This window comes from Canis lupus, chromosome 4, assembly GCF_003254725.2.
Source record: "Canis lupus dingo isolate Sandy chromosome 4, ASM325472v2, whole genome shotgun sequence".
Lineage (NCBI taxonomy): Eukaryota > Metazoa > Chordata > Mammalia > Carnivora > Canidae > Canis > Canis lupus.
The window spans coordinates 30,880,943-30,902,536 of NC_064246.1; the positions used below are offsets into that span (position 1 = coordinate 30,880,943).

The following is a 21,594-nucleotide window of genomic DNA, read 5'->3' on the forward strand; positions in this document are numbered from 1 at the left end:
TTTAAAAGCTTTCTTTGGGTCCATTTTGCCTCTTCCAGTCTAGTGGTTTTCACTGTGCTTACAGGCTATAGGTTTTTCAGGCTATGTCAAGATAGAGAAAGAGGGATGGAACTAGGACAGTCTTTCAGTTCTTACCAAGATCCAGCCATTTTTATCTTGAATAAATGCTCTCCAGATTGCTGCTCTGATTTATTTCCAGAGTTCTAAAAAAAAGTTGATTCTGACAATTTTTGCCAGTTTTCTCATCGTTTGTATAGAGGAGAGAATTTTCAGAGGACCTTACTCCATTATATTGCTCACATTTAATATTTATTATTATTCTAATTATTTTTCTTTACCAAAAAATGAAATACGTTGATATCCAGAATAAACCCTTGACTGGTATGTAGACTATATTATTTTATAGGTTCCTAATGTGAGAGTTCTTTAATATATAATGCAATAGCCCATCAATAAATTGATGATAAAAATGAGTCTGTGGAGTTACTAGATCCCTAAATATTCCTGAACTGATTAGCAATCTGTCATGTTTGTAGAGGACCCATTTACTACCCATTTATTACACTTTTCTTTCAACTCAGTTGGATCAAGCCACCACCACTAATAGAAAGGACTGAAAACAGGGCTGTGAAAGACATGAGCTTCAAATCCCCAGCCCTAGCAGCCCTGAGAGGAATGGACAAGATTATACAAAAGATTCCAAAGAAAAGGGTTATGGGCTAAATGAAGGCAGTCTAAGACAGCGGCAGGATCAACATCAGTCTCCTTACTTCCACTCCAATCCCTCAGGGCAAAGAATGACAGTGGAGACAGGACTTCTTCTTCTTTTTAATAAACTTGTCCAAGGCAACAGTTTTCAAGGAATGGCATAGCCCCTACCCCTGATATATATATCAGAGAGCAATTGTCATCTGGGGGGAGAGAGGTGCCCTGCTGAATAAAAGAATAAATCCCGACACAAACTGTTAAATTTGTTAAACATTTTTTCCATATTTCAGTTTGAAAATTTATTAAAGGATGAGATTCATATATCCTCTGTATCATCCAGTATAAAGGTACCATTGAAAATAGTGACTTTTCACTAATCACATGCATTGATAGAACTTGAACAATTTTTAATATATGTACAATGTTTTAAAATTCGCAAAATATATTTACATTTGTTTTCCATGTTAGCATCATAATTATCCTGGAGTTAGGCAGTGCTTCCCACATTTTATGGGCCAATATAACTGAGACCCAGAGTATCATAAAATTATTGGAGTAGTGAGGATTCCAGCCTTTAGTTAGTTTCCTAACTATTTGTTCAGTGCATTTCCCACTGCTCATATCCTTAATCACATGAAAGAATAAAAAATTTACTGGTCACAGTATCAGTTGTACCTATTGCTTTGTGGACACATATTTTTCTAAATCTATCAAATATTTGATTCCAGTGTTTTCAGAAATGATATTTGACCTTTGGCTTAGCTTAACCAAAGTCTTTGCAACTCAGTTTATGGCTTCTTTGAAAGCCCGGTGTGATGGACCAACTTTGATGTGCGGTGTTCTCTTTCTCCAGGATGACACTTCTGACACCATGTCTGGAGACAAAAGAGGGAATGACTTCATGATGTTCCATCTTCTCTCTGTCTCACACACACACATTTTTAAAATTAAAATGAAAGAAAGAAGAAATGGTCACTTTTCTGTAGGGAAAGGGAATTGCTTGGGGAATTTGAATGATGCAGGTTTGTCTGAAAGCTTTAAAGATGAAAGGTATCACTTTTACCCATTAGCCTGTAGAATGATGAGATCCTGGGTGTACTTTGCTACTTCAAAGGGTCACTGGAATACAGCTTCCAGGAAAGACTGCTTGAAAGTTTTTTCTGTGTTTTTAGTTTAGTTTTTGTTTGTGTGTGTGTGGTGGGGGGAGGGTGTGTGTGTGTGTGTGTGTGTGTGTGTGTGTGTGTGTGTGTGAAGGAGGTATAGTTCCCTCCAGGGCCTCCTTTCAATATCCTTGCAGATTGCTACAGATTTTAGTGTTCACAAACTTTTTGATTTAACTTCTAAATCTTTCTGGGGCCCTCTTATAAATTCTAATATAGGACATGAGGTATCTTTTGTCATTCTTCAAGCCTGGATAGAATAGAGGTTACACTAGAGTTCTTTCCACTTGCTTAAAGATCTGTATTGATCTCTATCTATCTCTATCTCTATCTCTATCTCTATCTCTCTCTCTCTCTCTCTCTCTCTATCTCTATCTCTATCTATCTCTATCATCTCTATCTCCTCAGTGATCAGAGAAGGTAAGGGTGCGTTTGGAGTTCAGATTCAGGAATCTAATCATGCTTTGCTTTAAGAGTTATCTTGCTGCCTGGCCAGTTGTCCAGAGAAGTCAAATGCATGCCATGGAGAACCGTTAGGGATGCTAATTGTAAGTTTACTTCTTTAAGACTTCCAGAGAGAGAAAGGACAACAGGCAGAGCTGTGTGTGGGGTGGCAAACTGTGTAATTATTTGCAAATCGGCCTTAAGGCAGAAAGTACCAATATTTTCTGTTAAGTCTGCTTGCCAGGGGAATACTTCTTCACTAATTGAATATTTCCCAAGGAGATTATTTTTATCTTTACGTCATTCCCAAAGTGATGATTCTGAGATTTTGCCCAATATTTTCTTTAATGTTTAAACCATTAACCATAAAGAAGTGTCACTTTGGTCTTTAATCTTATCCAACGTAGTAGAAATTATAAATTGTTTCCATTTATAGTGATTTAGGGGAGGTCAGAGTTGGGTGGATTTTCTTATTCCAGTCCCTGGTGCAGAGTTTTTCAGGAAAGCAACCATCAGTACTGCAGTTGGCCGCCATTCTAAACTCCTCTTGTCTGCTTCTGAAGCAAAGTTGGCTCTCCTCCCATAGTGCCGTGGAAGCCAGTTGGCCTGGTTAGTCTCTCAGGGGGTCAACTTTGCATTTCACAACCCTGAGAAATTCCTTTGGGTAAGCAAGCCTGGGGAATGATCTGTTTTCACTTTCTGCCTCTTACTTTGTGTTTGGAATTCAACCATCACTGTTCAGTATATAGTTTTATCCCATCCATATGTGTAATCCCATTCCTATTCCATTTTATTCCCTAGATGCTTAACAGAAACTCTGCTCTCATGCCTTTTCGTACTTCCTTACATAAATCAGCACTTGCACACACACACAGCCCAAACACAAAGCATGCACAAACATGATTATGGGGCAAATATGTCAACATTCAAGAAGTCTGTAGTCACAAGAGAAGACATTCTCGGATTCTCACATCTCAGCATAAATTAAAAAACAATGATTTTTGAGAACTTGAATTGGAAAAATAGTTATTAGCCAAACTCCCAAGAGAGGCAGCAAAAAACCTCGATATAGTTTGTGTGTTTTATAAATTATATGGGATCATATCCATGGTTTTAAAGGATTTATAGTGATACAGTTTTATGGCTTCTAAATTCTAAAATACCCTCTGTTAAGCTAACTAGAATTTGAAGGATATTTTGTCAAATTCAGATATGCTTTTTATCTCATCCCTGTGGAATTCCTATGCTTTTTCACTGTTTTTCACAGGCACTAAAGATTAGGAGATAATTTTACTCCGTATTTCTTACATGTCCCATGTAAGAAAGGAAGCATAAATCTAGAAGACACGTTACCACTCTCATTTAACTAACAGTTATTAACACATGCACATTCTTAAAATGCTAGAAAAGAGAGCTATAAATTTATGTGAACATTGAAGTTGAACTTTACCTCAAGTCTGTGCTCCTGGAAAACAACCTCTATAATTTTGGTTAGGAAAACCATCTCTACAATTTTGGTTTTCACAAACCTCTTCACCCTTTTACCTTTCAGGAAATGGCTTATCACCAAGAACCACCCTCTCCCATGTGACTTAGATAAGACTCTGTAAACTTCTCATGACTCCCGTAAGATTCACAGATGACTCCCTATTCACCTGTGGGGTCGATTCACAGATGACAATTAGATTCGTAGATGACACCCCCACCCCCACCCTTGTTTAGCAGGGATGAGACCAAACACAGACCTTTCTTCTTTCTCCTGAACATGCGTTAAAGGGCAAATATAGACCCTCCAGCCTTTTGCTCTTTGTCTCATGAATTATTATCTAATACTATGTCTGTCCTAAAACTAGATAGACAGGAAGATAAACATTTCCTGTTCGTCTGACCAAGACTTCATCTAATTGCAAAACAATTCCAACCTTAAATCACTCTTCATGCCTCCTAGTGACAATCAAAGGCAAAACCACCAAGCTGAGACATTTTGATCTTTGGATCTGGGGTGCTCTCCTTATTGCAGTTGCCTGAATAAAATCACTTTCCTGACTTGTTCTCTTTTCTCTTTGGCATCAGTGATGCTGAACGGAACTACAACTCTTTTTAGATAATTCCAAGCAAAACCGGGGCCAGTTGGTAAGTTCATTACCAAGCAGTGCTTGAATACTCTCTTTTTTCCTTTACTGTCTGCATTTAGCTTCAGCGCTGCACACAGGCATGGTCACAGACCTATATAAACAAATGTTTGTAACTTTGTTTGAAATCAGGAATTAACCCTCACCAAATGGTAAAAACTTCAAAGGTAGGATAAAGAGTGGGTTTTCCAAGTCTTCAAAACCCCCTGGAGTATCTATTTCTAAGGGGTGAGTACTGGTAGCCTCTTTGGTTTTAGTTAATATTTCTTTTAAATAAACGAGATGATGTTTTCCTTCCTTCTCAATTTATAAGCACCAAGCAAGTTTTGTCCTCTTAAGATATCCTTTCTTGGAGACGAACCAGATGGGCCATGTCTGCTGTGAGTTATTAATACTTATTCCTGGTAATTCGGTGGGTTTAATTTTTTTTTAATGTTTCAAATTTTCAGGCATAGAATTTAATGATTAATCACTTAGGTATACCGCCCAGTGCTCATTCCAACAAGTGCCCTCCTTAATGCCCATCACCCGCTCACCCCATCCCCTCACCCTCCTCCCTTCCAGCAGCCCTCAGTTTGTTTCCTAGAGCTAAGAGTGTCTTCTGGTTTGTTTCCCTTTCTGTTTTTGTCTCTATTTTCCTTCCCTTTTCCTATGCTCATCTGTGTTGTTTCTTAAATTCCTTGTATGAGTGAAATCACATATTTGTCTTTCTCTGACTGACTTATTTCACTTAACACTCTAGCTCTACCTAGAGTGTTAAGTGAAATTGTAAATGACAATTGTAAATGTATTTACAATTTAAATACATGTAAATGTAATTGTAAATGTATTATTGTAAATGACAAGATTTTATTCTTTTTTTGGCTGAGTAATATTCCATTGTGTGTGCATGTGTGTATACACATGGAATATTACATATTGTGTGTGTATATATATACACACAAACACACACACACACGCCATATCTTTGTCATCAGTCTATGGACATTTGGGCTTTTTTCATAATTTGACTATTGCTGATTGTGCTGCTATAAATATTGGGGTGCCATGTGCTCTTTTAAGTCAGTATTTTGTGTTCTTTGAGTAAATACCTAGTGGTGCAATTGCTGAGTTGGAAGGTAGTTCTATTTTTAACTTTTTGAGGGAACTCAGTACTGTTTCCAGAGTGGCTGCACCAGTTTTTGCATGAGGTCACGCAGCATGTGTGTTGCGTGGCATGCAAAGGAGGGAATGAATGTGTATTTGTCACCTGGGGCTACAGGGCCAGTGCTTCTGCACAATGCCTTTTTGCTCGTCCTGAAGTTTACACACCCCTCCAATATCTGTCTTGTTGGTGGCAATCACATGGTGCCAAACTCCTGCAAATATCTCCAGCAAAACTTGTTGGAGAAGACGGGCTCCTTAGACAATACGGCACAGAGGCAATCTGCATTTTCATTAAATAAGAATATTTGGCTATTATTTTGGAGCTGCCTACCTCATGCCAAACACTACCCTAGCACATTATAGGTGACATTTTTCAGCTGCACAAACAGCTCCAAATCCAAATCAAGTCTGCCTGACTTCCAATTTCTGCTCTTTCTCCTTTACTAAGGACTGTATCAACCCTCAAAAATACATTTCTGGACCTGATACAGGAAATAAAAGATATATTGTGAAACACGCAAAACCCCTTGTAGACTACTAATAATCTTCAGAAGAGAGTTTGTGTGTGGGGGAAATAACCCTAAATTCATACTCTTATCTTAATATTCTGTTAGATAAAGTAGGGAGTTTGGCCCATGTTGGGCACATCAGCTGTTGTAACCGAAGGCCCAGGGAGTTGGCACCAAGGCTGTCTGTGCTCGTTTCTATGAGCAGCTTGTGAGAAAGCGCCTATAGCACAGACAGGAAGCAAACCAGCAGAGACTTGTGGAGAATTATCCGATTGCTTTCTCTCTATAGAAGGTTATGAAAATTTCAGCCCCAAGTCTAAGGAAGCAGAATGTATGTAGATTTTTAGAAAACATGGGTAAGATGAAGCCAAAGGGTTATTTATATAAACATGAACTCACAGCAACTTTTCTCGGATGTAGGTGTATTAGCTATTATTAGGTTTCTGACAGATAATGAAGTTTGAGACACAGGTGTTTTTTTTCCATGGTAAGGAAGCATTTCAGGGAGTGGGCTTTCTGCATCGCATGTCTTCTCTACTTGCAGCTTACCTTACGCTGAACCTGATCGGGGAGTGGTGAGAAGCATGTGAATTGCCAGATGAAATCTTGCTGTAGTCTGAAAAGGGATGGAGAGAGAACATGAATCCACCACCTCTGTTTCTGAGCATGCTGTGAAGGCATTTCCTTGGATCTTACCGGAGCCCCAGATTCTCCGTGATTGCTTGATCAGTGAATTGTCAAAGCAAACCTCCACCTACCCGTCCTCCAATTTTAGATCCAATAAAATGATTTTAAAAAGAATAGAGTCGTGTGGGGAACTGATCTGAGAAAAATCTATCTACCAATTTTTGGGAAGAGACGTAAGGGCTAAAAAGGCAAACATAGATGAAGGATCAAACACTAGGTAAGAGCATTAATGGTAACTTTGAGCACCAAGAGTCAAGTCCCATGTTGGTGCCCTAAAATATAGGCAGTTTGAATTCAATGAAAAAAAAAAAAGAAAAAAAAAAAACAATTAGGGAACATCCCTCATGGCACTCAGATCCTTCAACACAGAGTTTCTAGCTCATTCTCCACTTCTTAATGCCATAGGATGGCTCCACGCCTTCTTAGCAATGGCAGGTGTGTAAACTGCCCCTTGACTTGTGATTCCTGCTGCTTACGTGTCTACCCCAGTGCAGCGAGGCCATCCAGACGCTCCCCTCGCTCTTTCTGTTTTAGAACAAGTCTCAGTGCTTGTGCCCCTCTGGCTTTGAGCTCAGCACAGGTTCTGCCAAAGAAACCTTCCCGAGAATCCTCCCTCCATCTACAACCGTGGTGCCGTCTACCCAGTTCTTAGTTAACCTATTTTGAAATTTTGGCATTGTCTTCTGGCAACTCCCACGGAAATTTCACATCCATGTTATCGTAGTGCCTCACTCAAAACTTTGAATTTCACATCCTGCTCTTCAGCGTTTCCTAATTTGTGAGAGCGCAGTTAGGTGATGTTTTCAATACCTGAACTCCGAGCAGCGTCACAATCACCTTTTCTTTGACTAGGATTAATATTTGGAACTGGGATGCTTTACACTTTGTGGTTTTTGCTCTGTGGAACTTATGAATCATAGCGTTTGTTTAATTTATGATATTGGGATATAATGCTCAAATCCTTGGAGTCAAGATGTTGTGAAGGGGTGGATCCACCCGGGAAATTTTCTAGTACATTTTCGGTGCGTCTTATGTGTAAGACATAAAGGGTTCGCAAGAACTAAATAAGATTGCTTGTTGATCCCTAGGAAGAAAACCAGGTTTCTCTTTTTTAAAAGGCCACCACAATTTACTATGAAATGTGACTGTAATAATAGTAGTGGACTAAACCAAGAGAGAATAAAAAAAATATGCATCCATGGGAAGGTTAACCTCATTAATCCTTTTAAAAATTGTTTGTGAAATGTTTTGAGATACCAGGTTGTCTGCACACACAGGATCCTAGTGAATATAATGAAGAATATTATGATTCTGCAGGCTGCACTGGGTTCTGTAGTAACTACAGTTATCTAGGGAATACACCGCTCATAAAAGAGCAACCGAATGCTCCCAGGAGTGTTAAGTCCTCCTGGCCTGTGAGGATAATAAATAGATTGGAGATATTTGGATCGAAGAAGAGATGTTCTAGGCAATCATCCCCAAAAGGTGTGTGTGTTTTGTGGTGCAAAACAGCACTTCTCATTTTCTGAGAGACTACTTAATTTACACATTTTGTTTGTTTGCTTATTGTCAGTTTCTCCCACTAGAATGAGTTCCATGAAGGTAAGGAGGTTCTGTTTTGTTTTCTCTTGGACCTTCCGTGCCTGGCACCTGGTTCGTGAAAGGTTTATCTAGAAGAAGATAGAGACTGGGTCAATGAGCTAAGAGAAGGGTAAAAGTGGGAGGAGGCAGATTTTTTGGCTCAACACACGGGCTTTTGTAATTATGGACACTATCTGCATGCTGGGCCAGGAAGAGGTGCCTTCTCTAGAGCTCCAGCTGGATCCCGATGACTGTTGGGCTGGGACATGTTTGGGGATGGCAGAGTGGGGGTGGTTGGCCACCAAGTTCATTTCCAGCCTTGTGGTCCTGAAGATGGGCCTTTGCCAAAGGCTTGACGATGGAGGGAACTCAAGATGATGACATTGTGTCCTGAATGATGGTAACTAATTGAACTTGGGGTATGAAAGGTAAGGGGTAGGGATGGCGTTGATCCTCTAGGCTTCTGTACTTTGAGGACGCTGAAAGGAAAGACTGACTTTCAAACAGAAACCCTGCCTGTGGGCAAACTTGAAGCGATGGTTATAAATCTTGAGTTTAATGTGTTAGTGGGTCACACAGGAGACATCCAGAGGGTGATTATGTTCAGGTAGATATGGAGTTCAGGAGAGCCTGAGGTATGTATGCCTATTTTTTAAGAAAAATCCACACCCCTCTCTCCAGGAAGGTATCTGAAAAATGATGCTTAAAAGATGCCTTAGGTGAGTAGATCACTTAGCTCTACAATTTCATATAATTATGTGGAATGTAAGTGTCATAGTTTCACTTCACACATAAGAAGATAGAAACCCAGGGATCCCTGGGTGGTGCAGAGGTTTGGCGCCTGCCTTTGGCCCAGGGCGGGATCCTGGAGACCCGGGATCGAATCCCACATCGGGCTCCCGGTGCATGGAGCCTGCTTCTCCCTCTGCCTGTGTCTCTGCCTCTCTCTCTCTGTGACTATCATAAATAAATTAAAATAAAAAAAAGATAGAAGCCCAGAGTGACTTTTTTTGCTTCTTCTGGCCAGACGTCTAACTTGAATCCCTGTCTTCGGAGTCTGAGTGTGAAGCTAGGTCTCCATGTTCTGCTTCAGGGAACGGAGAGTCACCAGAATGAGACTCCTTCTGATGGGACGGATTAGCTGGTTGCTCACTGGCAGTGAGAGTGTCCAGCACTTGTCCTTGCCTCAGCTGTGGACACACATTCCAGTTCCAGGGCTCACCATTCCAGTTCCAGGGCTCACCACCTGCTACCAGGAAGCCTCACAATAAAGCTGCGAGTCCACGATGGCTGCAGACTTCCTTGGATGGGCTGGTACGACGTGCTCCCCAGGACAAGGCTATCTCAGCGCTGGGCTCTTCTCCCCCTCCTTTAGTGAGGATGTTCACTGTGAGAGCAGCTAAATGGGTAGTCAGGTGCAATGGCTTGGGATCTGGGAGAAAATGAGCTCGCCAGGGAGCCATGAATAAGTTGTTAGAGCTAAGTGGAAAGGAGAAGTGGAGGGAATTTGGAGAGGCAGCTGAAGAAGGCAGTGGGGAGCACTGAGGCAACATGGGGTAGATTCACTGAGAACACCGTTTCAGGAGAGCATCTGTCCAGCAGCAGCATTAGAGCATCTCTTTGTACCCTGGAATGACTTCAGTGGGCAACGAAGGAAGAGGTTGCTGGGGGAGCCAACGAACTAGGAGTGTTTTCTGGAAAAGTAATCTCCTGTCTCATGGCGCTGACGTCCGCACCTGCTATACTTTCACAACGTTTTGTGTGAAAGCTAAGTTTTATTTGCTCTACAGAAAAGGCTGGGCAGTAACTTCCCAGCACCCACAGAAGATAGAGACTGGGTCAATTTTTACTTAACAGGCCTGTGCCTTGCAATGGAAAGCCAGAGGGTTGTGGCATCCTTTTTTTCTTTCTTTCTTTTTTTTCCCCCCTCTTGCCATTTTTGGAACCCTAATTCAGCACTACCGGATTAGGCATGTTCTCTCAAACTAAAAATCAAAAGCTCTCCTATGGGGGAAAGTCTCAATGTTATACTTGAAAGAGGTGACAGCCGCATTACTGCCATCAAAAATAATTTATTAACTGTGTCTGTGTAAAATACTCTGGTAGGCACCAAATCCCAGGGGCTTCCCGTTTCAACGCATCCTCTGCTCCCTGCAGTCTTCCCCGCATACTGTTGGGCTCTCCACCTGCGAATAAAATGGATACCTTGAAAACTTCGTCCCCGTGGAGGCTCTAAGGGTACAAGGGGACGCTGGCTCCTGCATGGGCGCCAGTCTTGCGGTGCTGGGGAGGTGTCCCAGGAGGCGGGCATCCTCAGCTTCTCATTCTCAGAGCCTGTAAATAAAAACATCTTTCCAGCTTCCACCGTAGACCAGGAAATCTGGGGGGGGGGGGGGGGGGTTGAGAGTTGACAAGCAAGGTTTTGCATCATCAGCATAAAGCAGGCCGCTGCTGGCTCGCTCTCAGCCTTTCCCCGGCTCCTTCGCCCAGTCCCCCGAGCCCCCAGGCAGGTCCGTCCCCCCGCTGCACCTGACATACAGGTACGCCGGCGCCTCTGCACCCCAGGTAAGAAACCAGCAACGCAATATGGGATCCCTACCCAGATCCTTCCAGATTCTACCTCTGACCATCGGTCGCCCCGTGTGAACAAGTGCACCTGTGCTTTCATCTACATTTAGGGACGAGCCTTTTTTTTTTTTTTTTTTTTTAAGGTAAGTTATCCTCCATCTGCCAGGTGTCAGTGCACGAAGGTCCTGTGCTCCACCGGCAGCTCCCTGGGGGCCCCCGCCCGCAGCGCGGCTCTGACCCCGCGGGGTCCTGGGCTGCCGCTCGTGGGCTGGCCTGGAGCAGCCTCCATCAGGGGCGGGGGGGAGGCGCCGCTCCGCCCGCAGCCCAGCCCGTCGGCGGCGGCGGCCCCGCGCACGGCGCACCCTCCCGGCGGCCGCAGCTCGCCCGGAGCCACCTGCCGCCCGAGCTCCGCGGCGCCCCCGGCCCCGACGCGGCGCCCCGCCGCCCCCCCCACGCGTGACCCGGCGGCCATCGCCAACCTCCGGCTCCCGGGCTCGCGGACTTGGGGTCCCCGGCGGCGGCGGCGGCAGAGGAGGCGAGCCCGGCCGCTCGCCCTCCGCGCTGCGCTCGGATTGGTCTCTCCCGGGGAGCGCCGGCCGAGGGTTGGCTGCGGGCCGGCTAAGAACAGGTGCGCCGAGCCGCCGCCGCGGGACCCCTGTGTCGGAATGCGGCTCCCCGGCGCCCGGCGCGGCCCCTGATCCGGGGCGAGGCCCGGCGGGAGGGCGCCCCGAGGATGCCGGCGCGGCTGGAGCGCATGCAGGCGGCGGGCGGCGGCGGGAGCAGCGGGAGCAGCGGCAGCGGGAGCGGCAGCGGCAGCAGCTTCAGCAGCAGCATCAGCTTCGGCAGCGGCGGCAGCAGCAGCATCAGCTTCGGCAGCGGCGGCAGCAGCGGCGGCGGCGGCGGCGGCGGGCGCGGGGCCCCGGCGCGCAGGAGGCCGCTCGGAGGGCTGCACACGCGCCCCGCCGCTCCCTGACCGGCCCCGCGTCCGCGCTCCCCGCCGCCCCCTCCCCTCCCCTCCCCTCCCCTCCCCGGCCCGCGTCCCCTCCCCCGCCCCTCGCCTCCCCGCCCGCCGCCCGCCTCTCGGGGGGAGGGGCGTGGGGGCAGGGAGCCGATTTGCATGCGGCCGCCGCGGCCGCTGCCTGCGCCCGAGCCCGAGCCCGAGCCCGCCGCCGCCGCCGCCGCCGCCGCCGGAGCCCGGCCCGCGCGGCCCCATGCCTGTGGCGCGGCCCTCGGGGGGGCGGAGGTGAAGACCGGCTCCTAGGATGAGTGAGGGCGCGGCCGCTGCCTCGCCACCGGGAGCCGCTCCGGCAGCCGCCGCCTCGGCCGAGGAGGGCACCGCGGCGGCTGCGGCGGCGGCGGCGGCGGGCGGGGGCCCGGACGGCGGCGGCGAAGGGGCGGCCGAGCCCCCCCGGGAGCTGCGCTGCAGCGACTGCATCGTGTGGAACCGGCAGCAGACGTGGCTGTGCGTGGTGCCCCTGTTCATCGGCTTCGTCGGCCTGGGGCTCAGCCTCATGCTGCTCAAATGGATCGTGGTGGGCTCCGTCAAGGAGTACGTGCCCACCGACCTGGTGGACTCCAAGGGGATGGGCCAGGACCCCTTCTTCCTCTCCAAGCCCAGCTCCTTCCCCAAGGCCATGGAGACCACCACCACCACCACGGCCACCGCGTCCCCCGCCACCCCCTCCGCCGGCGGCGCCGCCTCCTCCAGGACGCCCAACCGGATTAGCACGCGCCTGACGACCATCACGCGGGCGCCCACTCGCTTCCCCGGGCACCGGGTGCCCATCCGGGCCAGCCCGCGCTCCACCACGGCGCGGGGCACGGCGGCGCCCCCGACGGCCCTGCCCACCACGGCCGCGGTCTTCAGTGGCAGCGCGCCGGGCTCCCGCCCCCCGGGCCCGGGGGCGCCCAGCACGCAGGCCGTGCCCTCCTGGCCCACTGCGGCACACGCTACCTCCTCCTACCTCCACGATTCGACTCCGTCCTGGACCCTGTCCCCCTTCCAGGAGGCTGCCTCCACCTCCGCCGCCGCCGCCGCCGCCTCCTCGCCTTCCTCCTCCCCGACCACCACCACGCCGGAAACTAGCACCAGCCCCCGACTCCGTAAGTACCGCCCGGGCCCCGAGGGCCGGTGCCCCGGAGCGGCCGTGCGCCCCCGCCCCCCCCGCGACCTCCCCGACCCCCCAGCCGCCTGCAGCGCTCGGCCCGGCCCGCGGTGGGCGCCCCGCCCCGGCCCGACGCCCTCCGAAGGGTTAACCCGGCGCGAGGTGCGCTCGCTGCAGCCCTGCGGGCGAGCTCGGGATGCGGGCCCTGGGAGCCCCGGGCGGGGGGCAAGGGGGCAGGGGGCAGGGGGGGCCTCCCCGAAGCACCGGGGCCTCTCGCCGCCGCTGGGAAGCGGGGGAAGAAAAGCACAGCAAACTGACCGACGATAAGCCGCGGAGGGAAGTTGTGTCCCCGCGGGGGTGCGGGGCCGAGGCCCCCCGCAGGTGATGGAACGGACTGCAAGGACTACGGAGCCCCGACCCGGGCCGGGAGCTGCAAGGGTTAATTGGAAGCCAGTGGGGGAGGTGGGAAGGGAGGTGGTCCTGGGCGAGGGCTGAGCCCACCCCCCTGGCACCCCCCCCAGCCCGCCCCAGGCCCTTCCGGGGTGCAGAGGTTGGTCCCCTGGCCTCAGCGAGTTCAGCAGGGTGGGGGGGGGGCGGGATGGGAAGGGAGCCCCGCCGAGCTACCGCCTCTGGGGTCCTGATGGAGGAGCAGCTTTTTCAGCCCTGTCAGGCGTTTGCTTTTGTTCCTTTCCCGAAGGTGGGGGGTGAACCCCCTGTCCCCTCCGTCTGCACCTGAGCCGGAGGAGAGGAATTGCACGCCGAGTTCTCTGCACCTGGGGAGGGGGGTGGGGGGGACGTCCAGCCCCTTGCAAACAGGTCACTCTGCGCACGGAGCGTCTCCAGCCTCGGCGGCGCGGTTGCTGCCAGGAGGGGGCCGGCTGACCCCCCCCACAGGGGCCGCTTCCCATGTCTTAGTGGAAGTGGTGGATATTTCCCCTGTATCTTTACAAATGTTCTATGAGACTAATTGATTGACCTCCCCCCACCCCGCACCCCCCACCTTGCTCTTATTCTTAGGAAGTGTTAGCGAGCTTCTGCGTCTGACTATTGATCAGGATATGGGAAACACTTTGCAACCTGTGAAGGTTATTTAGGACAAACCCCAAGCCTGCCAGGGCAAGTTCCCAGCGAGCCTGCCCTCCCAGAACTGTCTGGTTGTGCCGTCCTTAACGTTGCGTTTCTGTTCTGAGCGATCACATCTGGAGAGGAAGGGGAGAGGACTCATCATTCACTCTTCCGTAGGAACACCTGGGTTGGATTCAAGTCCTCTGGCAGTTTTTTCATTTCTCTGACCTGGGGTCTCACCCTGGGTGTTATTTAACCCTTACAACTTTTTTTTTTTTTTTTTTTCATTTAAAGGATTTAGTGCATTTGTGTGTAAAAATCCAAGAGAGAAATTGCTGAACGCCCTTACTCTGTTTGGGGAAGAAAATAGGCTGAAGATAAATTGGGAGTCAGGGAGAAGAGGGGAAGGAGGGAAGCTGCCACAAACCAGAATGGCAGGCAGACCGGTAACTTGCTGCTTCCCTCTCCTTTGGCTGAAGCAGTCATTTTTGAGAGCACATTTTCTCAGGACGTGTTTGGAGGCTTAGATCTCAGCAGACCTGGCTGGAGTTTTGTGGAGGATAAAGGATGTGCAAGTGTCTGCATGGACATAGTCAGTGGTTTGAACACGCATATGTATCTATCCCGGAGACCTGAGATTTTTATCTTTTGACGCAATTGATACGAATAATCGAGTGTGGGTGTCCTTCTTCACTGTATGTGTGTGTGTGTCTATATGTGTGTGGGGGTCTTTACATGGGGGGGGATATTTCATGTTGTTTCTCAAATGATTTCCTTGCGTTCCGGAGGTCTTTAAAGAAAAGCCCAAGGTAATTATTTCTGCCTCTCCGTGCTCCTTTTCTACATACTGTAGAAGGGAATGGCAGCCTGTTTAATAAGTAATGATTATTGACAGGGCTCTCAGCCCCAAGGAAAAGGGGCGATGGGGGGGGGGGGAGAATCTGCAAATCGTGTCAATGTTCACTTAGACATATAAGCAGCATTTGTTTTATGTGTATCTGAGGTCCAGCTCTTGCTCGTTTTTTTAAACCTGCAACAAGGAGTTGAATTAAAGGATAAAACACGAGTATGCAAATCCAATAGAAACTGACCTGGTTTGCATATATCAACAAGGGGAATTTTAATGAGAGGAAGATTAGGTGGTTTCCATAAAAGACAAATTTAAATAGATAGGTTTATATGGTAATTTAAAGAAAAGAATAGTTTAATTATTATTTTTTGTCCAAGATCACAGGATGATTAACAAAAGGATGGAAGGATTTCATTTGAGGGATTGTTAGCACTGCTATTGTGGACTGAAGAATGGCCTGAATATCTGGCATTTTATTTTTCACTTGTTTTGATTATGTTACTAAAGTTCCCAGGAGAGAAATTCCCCTTTTTCCTAGTTCCTACCTTCAGACTTCAATAGATTTTTTTTTTGTTTTCTCTTTCCTTTCTTCCTTCCTTCCTTCCTTCTTCTTCTTTTTTAAATGAGAGTCATGAATTATGTTGTAGCACCTGAGGACAGCTGAGGATGAGGCTGTGATTTTTCAAGACAAAGTCACAAATTCCGTAGTGGCCAAGATCTTTGCTCTTGAACTGAACATCTCAGGGCTTACCGAATGAATGTCTTTGTGTTTGTCTTAGGTCAGTCAGAAGGATCTGCTCTGTAAAGGCAGCACAGCTCTTTGGGGGAAGAGAGTCTGCTTCCCTCTTACAAACACACTTGCTGATGGGTAGTAGGCAAAACACAAGCTATTTTTGTTATGGGGAAGGCTGCGTTTAGAAGACTCTAATTTTCTGTAGGGTCGAAGACAAAGATTGGATTTAAAAGGCAAAAGGAAGGGAAGGGCCTGAAGCCCACTATTCTCTTGTCCTCTTCCAACCTTTGGACCATGAGCTGGACCAAACCTTTCTTCCACGTTACCGGGATCTCCTGTGTTCCCAGTTAGTTGGCCAAGACTTGCTTTAGCTTCAGGTGTTTTAGAAACAAATTATCTTGAACATACAGCCACCAGATCATTTCACCAAAAACCTCCTCGAAGTGTTTGGCCTCCGAGAGTGTAGAGTAGTTCACAAATTTTTCAAGACGAAGGGAGATTTACTATAGACAGTAGAGGAAGAGTGGTTTTGACCGGTTTACAAACAGCCTTCTACAGCACAGTGAATTGTGTTTTCAGACTTGGAACTTATATGTAGAGTGTTGTCCGTGGTGCCAGTCTGGATTGTTACTTGACTCAGCTGGAAGCACTGTTTTACAGTTCAGAGTTCAGAGTCAGTCATTGGCTAAATTCAGATATACTGGAGACAAGGAACCACTTTTAATTGGTTAGTTTTAGGGTCTTATTTGGAAGATATGTGGTTAATTACCATAAGTAAGATCACAAATCTCAAATAGTGCATTTAGTGACATGTGGCTTGTATCATTGATATATAAACATGGTGGGGGGGATGATTTTATTATAAGTAAGTGTATTTAAATAAAACTTGACCTGGTCCTGCCTATCAGGATTTTGAAGACTGCCATTGATAACACTGAGTATCTTTTCTTTTCTTTTAAATTTTATTTTATTAAAATTAAATTAATTAACATACAGCATATTAGTTTTGGAGGTAGAGGTGAGTGATTCATCAGTGGCCTATAACACCCAGTGCCCATCACATCACGTGCCCTCCTTAATGCCCATCCCCCAGTTACCCCATCCCCGCACCCCACACCGAGTATTTTTCTGTGTTCTGTCTTTCAAGAAGAGTATTATTCTTAGTTATTTTATAGTGGCCTTATGTGTAATTTGCTTAAATAAAATTACTTCCATACATTACCTTCTATTTACATGAATCAAAGCCTTCAGAGGAGTTCCAGCCTAGCAGGTACCAATCCCACCAAAGCGAGAAGATTCAGAACCCAAGGTCAATATTTCTTATGAAATTCAATCGAGAGCGTTTTTTTTTTTTTTTTTTTTATGAGCGCATGCTACAACCTGAGTATGTTTTGATTTCCTTGGCCTTCACACAGGAATATGAGACTTTTCTAGTTTAATCAGTTATACAGTGTGTTTTGCTCTGTAGACATACGTAGTAGTTCATCATCTTCACACACCAAAAAACAAGGGGCAGGAAAGGTGTGGTGCATGAAGACTGCGTTGAGCCTTCCTCCTCAATTCTCCATGACTGGGGTAAGAGATTGGCAATAGAGTTGCTAATTAAGATGACCTTTTGCAGGGCTGGTTTGTGAATCCAGATTTGTGCTGTGTTTCCTGGATAGCCTTTTTTAACACAGTGTTGATCCACAAACTAGTCAGAGAGGGGAAAAGAAAAACCCAACAAACAGACAGGAGAAGCTGGTTTGTAGCAACTGCTGTCTGTTACTTTTCTAAATCCAGATTGGGCCATGAGCGAGAGTGCTGGTACGGTGTGAATCAGTGCCATCTCGGGAGGTCTGGTGTGCAGAGGAACAAGATCTCTCTTCTCTTGGGCATGCGTCCCCAGTCCTTCCTCCTCCCCACAGCACAATGAGAAGAAGGCAAAATTTCGATTTGCTTCTTTTGTAGAAATTCTTTGCTCATAACCTCTCCTATCCGGTGCCAGGCATATCTCGATACTCTATCTGGGATGTTGAAAATGGAACATGAAAGTTGGCCCTGAAATCTTTAAGAGCAAGGGAAGAGCCATAAATCTAAGTCTGTAAAAGGCATTTGAATTACTTGTGAATAGAACTGAAATTCATTTTTTACCCCTTTGAATCTGTTTTTATCCTTAGACTTTTGTGTTGGGTGAGGCCGAGCTGTACTCGGTTGACAAATACCACTGAGACATTTTGAGATCCTAGACGGTTTTTCTTGTCTACATCCAGAAAAGTGTTTCCTCCAGAGTCATACACATATTGAAAGGGGTGAGGGGAATAGACTGAGTTTAAACTTTGTAATCTCAGGATAAAAACGTACCTAAAAAGATGTTTTCCATTTATGCAATTATTAATGAAAATCTTAGGCTAGATCCTTAGCTTGGTTTTCCATCTTTACCACTGTTTCATTGGGACTTCTTGTATTCCAGTTGAATAATGACTCTTTTGAAGATTCCTTACAGACTTTTGATTTTTTTATAGCCCTTTATTTCTTAGTGTATAACATAAGCAGTGGTCTTCCACATTTTTCCTAGATATGCTTTGCATCTCCGTGTCATTTCAAGTTGTTATAAAAGTCAACCCTTTTGGTAAGATGATGTTAGACTAAGGTGATGTAGAAAGTTGAGAAGAAAAATTCTGCTCATTTGTGCAATTGAATTACTAAACTGTCTTGGTGCTTTATTTTTTAAATTAAAAAAATTAAGGATTCCAAAAACTTGGCCAAAGCCTAATGGCCATGTATTGTCCCACATAGATAGGTATACAAATCATTCAAATTTTGACAGCATCTATTGTGGGACTCTGCAAAACAGTAGTACGATTGAACGTAAGCCATTACAGCTTTTCATATAGTTGTGTTGTCTTCATAATACATGCCGTGTTTCAGTGTTTTAATTCATTTTAATGAATATTTATTAAACATCAATTTGTGACATTGCAATGCTGGTAGTTAATTGGTTAATTTAAGGAGTCTATAAAAGTAATAATTGAAAAAGCAGACAATTAAAATAAAGCTTTCTCCCATATCTTGAGATAGGGCCAAGGCTTTTTCTTGAGTATGTGTCTATCAGTTTGAGCTTAACACGTTTTTCTTTTCCTTCCTTTTCTTTTTTTCGTAAGCCATACCTCTAATTACCACTTTCTTCTTTAAAGACACCGATGAAGGAATCTGAACCATACTCTTTATAGAAACTGTATAGTATGTCCCCTGCCCGGGTATGTTTTACAGTTTTCTTGCCTATATAATTCAAAGTAATTTTATTCTTTTTTTTTTTTTTTTTTTTTGTCTTTTTGTAAACAACTCACCGTTTGGAGTTTCCCCAAAGCATTCAACTATGTTTTAATAGAAACTACAATTATCTTTCATTTCCACAATCACATATCAGTGCCTTACATCAAATTTAACTAAATTACATAATTACAGTAAGAGGAACTGGCATAAATAGGTTTGTTACCCTGGCTCAGTGGTGGTAAGGACACAACTCAAAAGTTGGTCACAGAGGTGTGGGAGCTTCTTTGAGCTTGGCCTGGTGTCCGTGACCTTGTCATCATCTCGGGGGCCTGCCAGCGTTAATCACACTGGAGGGGTGGTGACAGTCAGCTGGCTGAGTGGGGCTAGGTTAAGAAAGTGACTCCTTCAGCAGTCAATCATGACTACTTTTAGGGATTTTTGTGGGAGGGTGACAAAGATTTGCCTTAAAAAAAAAAAAAAAACAAAAAACAAAATACCAGACCCAAGACCTGTAGCCTTAAATCCTGTGATAACTGTGCAACCTCAAAGAACCGCTTTAATCTCTCTGAACTTTAAGATCCTCCTCTGGGATAATGAGGGTCATAATAATGACCTGCCTCATATACCCCTTACAAAAAAGCTTGTAAGCTGCAAGACACTCTACTGTTTTTATGTCAAGAGAAATGGGATAGTGGATAGATTAGGTATTTTCCTCCAAGAACACATCAGGCTGTTGAATTCTGGTGAAATATTGGAGCCAGTTTGCTACCTAGCTTGAGGGATCCTTTATCACAATGAGAGATTATTGTTCTCGTTTGCCCTTGGATCTTTCCCATACTCCTCTCCGATGCTCTGGCACACACGATAGGCTATGGGGTGGAAATCTACCTCAAATCACCTTGGAAATTTAGTCTACTACACAAACTGGAGCCCAGCATTTCTCATCCTTTGCTTGGTACACATTTTTTAAAGCTTATTTTGGACACAGCATTTATCAAGGAGAGGAACTGAGGTTTGGGGGAAAACAAGTGAGATTGTTGAATGATCTAGAAACTTGAAATCTACAGAAATCTTCAGATTCATGATGAAAGAAAAAAAATATCCTAGGACTCACTTTCCATTCCCATACTGTCTTATTCATTGAATTTTTGGAGTTTGGGGAGAACTTTAGTAAAAATAGGCAATCTCTTTCTGTTGCATTCTCTTTATTTAGAAGTTACTGTGATTTAGGTCCCAGAGGATTGCTAGGTTGCTTGTATCTATCAAACGGCTCTTTTTAGATGGCTACCTTTGTACTTTGGGGATCTTTACTATTATTAGCATTTTGAAAACATCTTGGCCAGTGCTTGTTGGAAACTTAATCTTCATTTATATTTCAAAGTATTACTTTTTGGTTATAAGCCTTTAATTTTTAAGGCAGCTTGGTGGTTTTACCTAAATCATAGATTGCCATTCCCAGGCATAAAGAGAGATGAGTCAGAAACAAGCATGCAAACTGAATTGAGAATTAAATTTAGTAATAGAAGTTTAGCAGCTTCCAATGATAAGATTTTTCTCTTTCAGCCCTTTTCTGAGAAGTGATAGTGTGTATCTGGGCTGTAGTGTAGGCTAGAAGAGCATTAGGGAAAAAAAAGATCATCTGGATCTATGCAACTATCTTAGCATGAGTACATTACAGCCAGGGTTATGAAAATAGAATTATTATGCTAAATATTTGGTAACAATTCCTGAACGTAGAGCCTGCCTTTTAAGATAACCTTCCCGTGACGACATGGGATCCTAGTCATGATCGTCTTGTGAATTGCCAGGGAGTTAGAACTTTACTAAGAGAAAAATCACACTCTCATCATCATTTTAGGATCAGACTCTATTGATTTCTATGCCACGAATTTTACTTTTAGAAATGTAGAAGAATTCTTCACAGGATCTCAGTCTTGGAATGGGCTTGCGAATTTAGGTGATAACAGTGAGAGCTGTCATTGTGGGGCTTTACTGGGTGCCAGGAGGGCCAGCACTTTATGTATTCATTTATTGCCATGTTTATTGTCTTACTGATTGGTTGAAACAAGGCCTCAAAGACAGTCATCTAGGCCAGTAGCCTAGGTATGATTATCTCAGGCATGCAGGTGATTGAGCTTGGCTTAGAGTGGTTCTATAATTTGCCAAGGACACGCTAAGTGGCTTGGTGTGAAGGACCAGGAAGGTTGGAAGATCATTTTATAGGTAATCGCTCCCCATCCCAGATCCGAATCCATTGATAAGAGTGTGGCCATACCTGTACATGTGGCCTCTTTCAAGCCCTGAGCTCAGGAATAGTGGCATTTGGCATCACAAATGCCATAAATGGCACATCTGTCCTGTACTTGTTGTATTTTTTTTTTTCCTGTGGTACAGGGAGCTTTTTAAACCAGAGAAATTGTCCTGGTTTTCAGTCCAAGGAGAAATTTAGGTGATGTTTCAACAAAAGATAAAGAGTGTGTTCTTTAAACTTGTATTCCTTGATCTTCTGTTTTCTCCTGTGGCTGCTTATAGGTGATTCAATAGACCGGTGACAGGGAACAGTTACGGACTTTATTTCTCTGCTTCCTAAAATCCAGCCAGAATTGTCTTCTCTGCCCCTTCCAAACTTGCTTTTGATTACAGGAGTTACT

The 21,594-nt window shown here is 45.6% G+C and overlaps 2 protein-coding genes across 8 annotated transcripts in view; one reads left to right on the top strand and one right to left on the bottom strand.

Moving 5' to 3' along the window:
- Window positions 1–810: 810 nt before the first annotated feature.
- LOC112651996 (uncharacterized) lies at window positions 811–12,148 on the bottom strand. The gene is made up of 5 exons (XM_049108882.1): window positions 12,144–12,148; window positions 11,415–11,754; window positions 10,573–10,747; window positions 6,649–6,715; window positions 811–1,628 (listed from the first exon to the last, which is right to left on the bottom strand). Exons 1-5 carry the CDS (start codon window positions 12,146–12,148, stop codon window positions 1,472–1,474), a joined length of 744 nt encoding a protein of 247 aa, XP_048964839.1. The 3' UTR covers window positions 811–1,471.
- NRG3 (neuregulin 3) overlaps window positions 12,133–21,594 on the top strand; it is a 1,039,823-nt gene continuing 1,030,361 nt past the window's right edge. For 2 of the 7 annotated variants that reach the window (XM_025435065.3, XM_025435067.3), the window contains exon 1: window positions 12,133–13,038. In XM_025435065.3, coding sequence (XP_025290850.1) covers window positions 12,198–13,038 — 841 coding nt within the window. In that variant the 5' untranslated portion in view covers window positions 12,133–12,197. The remainder of the gene's footprint in view (window positions 13,039–21,594) is intronic. The other 5 variants (XM_025435069.3, XM_035715516.2, XM_025435070.3 and 2 more) reach the window with 3 other exon arrangements.

What these genes read in the sequence shown, in the direction of transcription:
- LOC112651996 (XM_049108882.1), bottom strand. An exon ending in CGCGAGCCCGGGAGCCGGAG is followed by an intron (nt 10,748 to 11,414) that starts GTTGGCGATGGC and finishes CCCCCCCCCCAG; the next exon opens with ATTTCCTGGTCTACGGTGGA. An exon ending in CCGATCAGGTTCAGCGTAAG is followed by an intron (nt 1,629 to 6,648) that starts GTAAGCTGCAAG and finishes TGTGTGAGACAG; the next exon opens with AGAGAAGATGGAACATCATG.